Source organism: Triticum aestivum, unplaced genomic scaffold (genome assembly GCF_018294505.1).
Source record: "Triticum aestivum cultivar Chinese Spring unplaced genomic scaffold, IWGSC CS RefSeq v2.1 scaffold24648, whole genome shotgun sequence".
Taxonomy (NCBI): domain Eukaryota; kingdom Viridiplantae; phylum Streptophyta; class Magnoliopsida; order Poales; family Poaceae; genus Triticum; species Triticum aestivum.
The window spans coordinates 9,347-12,360 of record NW_025230071.1 but is presented as its reverse complement, the minus strand read 5'-3'; the positions used below and the strand labels follow the sequence as shown (position 1 = coordinate 12,360).

At 42.0% G+C, this 3,014-nt stretch overlaps 1 protein-coding gene across 1 annotated transcript; it reads right to left on the bottom strand.

Moving 5' to 3' along the window:
• Positions 1-1,642: 1,642 nt before the first annotated feature.
• Positions 1,643-2,695, bottom strand: LOC123175380 (germin-like protein 8-5). Its single transcript, XM_044590198.1, has 2 exons — positions 2,518-2,695; positions 1,643-2,391 (listed from the first exon to the last, which is right to left on the bottom strand). The coding sequence occupies exons 1-2, from the start codon at positions 2,636-2,638 to the stop codon at positions 1,823-1,825; spliced, it is 690 nt and encodes a 229-aa protein (XP_044446133.1). The 5' UTR covers positions 2,639-2,695; the 3' UTR covers positions 1,643-1,822.
• Between the last annotated feature and the right edge of the window lie 319 nt (positions 2,696-3,014).

Sequence of the window (3,014 nt, the reverse complement as noted above, 5' to 3'; positions counted from 1 at the left end):
CAAATCACAAAGTGTCTGGCCAGACGATGATGGATACCGTAACACCGAGAGGGCCCAGAGATATCTCTCCATCGTCGAAGGAGCAAATACCAATCTTGAGCTATCAAGTTACTTGACACACTTTTCCATGAACCCGTAAGCCGCCGTAATAGCCACCCATTTACGGATGACGTTTAACAAACCCCAAAGTTCATGAAGCAAGCATGAAGAAACTCGATACTCTCATGGTCTAAGGAATCATGCAAACGTTAACCATCTCTGTGTTATGTACCAATAAACTTGTGACGAATGAATCTCATAGCATAACATCATGCCGGGTCGATTCAACACAAATGTTCTCTTAACATTATGCCCTCAAGGTTGCTGACATAGACATGCCCATGATCAGGAAAACATAACCATCATGCAACACTTGAGCTAGTCTTAGAGGCCAGACTAGGAATACATTTTACCGTTTATTATTCCACACGTGCATATGAGTCTTCCTCCGAGCCTCGTGGTTATTGCAGACTCGAGAACCATAGCAGTTATAGCATGGAACATAAACATAATTATGAACTCGGAGATAAATAATATCATTTATTATTGCCTCTAGGGCATATCTCCTATAGACTCCCACTTGCACTAGAGTCAATAATCTAGTTAATGCTAATGCACTTTACACCTGTGGCACACCGGTGTAAATATGCTTCGCTTGTGGTATAGCCTGATGTCCAACGGATCTGACGACTTCAGTTCCGTGTGTATCTTTGCATGTCCTCGCGTTTTCACGTTTTCACAAAATTCATATTTTGTGTGGACTTGGCTTTGTATGTATGTGAATCACAGGTCGAACCTGGATTCCTCAGACTGAGTTATGGAGCAACTACCTGCAGTAGTGTCCCATTATCAAAAGCCATCTTGGAACTATACTAAGTTCATGAATGAACTATATGATTCAACATCTTCTTTGTCGCTTCTAAAGCGTCAACATACTTAGCCCTTGTTATAGAATTCGCCACAGTAACTAGTTTGAACAAATTCCAACTAACTGTGCCACCACATTGTGTGTTACACAAAACCCTTAACTTAAATCGAAAATCGCACGGTGAAAAGATGAAGACTATCGATGTAACATTTTACAACGAACTCTTCATGATCTCCGCTTGCAAGAAAACATATCATCAGTACTTACTCTAGTACTCAATGACATCTTTCATATGTTTTTTGATACAACAAGCCACCTCATCGATTTCCATTAAAGAAACCGTCAATCAAACATACAAGTTTTGAACCAAAAGGAAGCTAAAACAAAACACGCTGGAAAATCGAACCAACAACAACTAAAGCAAGTTAGATAGCAAAGGGACCGTAACTTACTTATTACATGCACCAGAAAGCGAGATACCTCAACAACAATTCCAGGAAGCAACTTTTGCAAATTCAACATTCACATATCAATCCTGAGCACAACCGGGTTCTAACCATGGCATACTTCACATGTATTGCAAGATATTCCTAGGTGTTCACCCCAGCATCAAACATATATTTAATTGTCATATAATAATCTATTATTTTGGAACAAGGGGAAATGAACCCAGAATTTTGATTTATCATGATAAATACGACACATCAGATTCCAAAAGAAGCATATGAGATCATATTAGTGTGATAAATACAATATTGTCAATTATTCAGAAGGTAGAAATACATTCACTAATTACAGACACACAATGGCATGACGTATGCTCCATTTATTTTATAGATTAGGAAGCATATCTAGGAACTCAACCATGTCCTTCACTTGTGCACTGGTCTTCCGGGTAATTAACAAAGGTCTGACTTAGTAGTGGTTGTTCTCCCAGAACTGAGCCTGGAGATAGTCTATTGTATTCTTTTCCACCTGAAATGCCTTGGCAAGAACATCATCTGATATTGCTGGGTCTGACCCAAACACTGCATTGGCAATTGTGATAGCCCCTGGGTTCTGGCTGCTTAGCGCGGCAATTGCAACAGCGGGCTGGTGGGGGTTGGGGTTGAATTGGAAGTGGATGAGCCCCACGGGGAAGACAAACACATCACCTTTGTTGAGCACCTTGGAGAGGAACTTGTTTCTGTTGGGGGCGGGCTGGTTGGATGTGACAAAGCCAACATACAGTGTCCCCTCGAGCACCGTGAGGATCTCAGTAGCGCGAGGGTGCGTGTGTGGTGGGTTTTGACCCAAGGGAGCATAGTCGATGCGTGCAATTGAGATGCCGAGGGTGTTGAGTCCAGCAATTTGCATGACGTTGATCAAAGTGACGTTGGATCCAACCTTGTTGGGTACCCTAGGCTTGTCGAGGTTGGCCGCCTTGAAGAAGTCGTCCGCATTGACCTCCATCGGGTTCTTGCAAACAAACCCATTGACACGGACTGGGGGCACAAGAGATGTACATGTAAGCTCAGATTTTTACAACGTTGTTTAGACTTGCATATAATTTCCAGAAATAGATTTCAACGTATATATTTGGTGAAAACATGATGACAAACGGATAGTACCTGGTGAATTCATGTCGGCGACACAAAAGTCCTGGAGTGGGCTAGGATCAGAAGCAGTGGCCTGCCATGAGACCAACGCAAGAAGTGCAGCAAGGAGAAGGAAGGAAGAGGAGGATGCCATTTCGTTTTTGTGTCTTTGGCTCTTCTGTTCTCTCGTCTTCCTATTTCTGTTTGTGGCGTGAGTGACGATGGTTTGAACATGCAGGGGATGCATGTGTTTATATAGGCTCAGAACTTGTGAGCAATAGAGAAGGTCAAGTGCACCCGATCAACAGATTGAAATGGTCTCTGGCTGCTGATTAAACTATTTTGGATAACTTTACAAGTTCCCTTTAAGACATGTTTTCCCTTCAAAGAAGCAATGTGAAACTTTCTCCTGAGTCACCACAATGCATGCAGGGCTGGTTCCAGGAAAAGTCCCCACCCATCACTATTTACGGAAATAGTTTAAAGATAAATAAATGAAATATCACTAGTGTAATTAGATACAGTTATCA

Coding starts and splice junctions, on each gene's coding strand:
- LOC123175380 (XM_044590198.1), bottom strand. CDS start 2,638: ATGGCATCCTCCTCTTCCTTCCTTCTCCTTGCTGCACTTCTTGCGTTG. Junction 2,392..2,517: donor CGCCGACATGAATTCACCAG/GTACTATCCGTT, acceptor TTGTGCCCCCAG/TCCGTGTCAATGGGTTTGTT.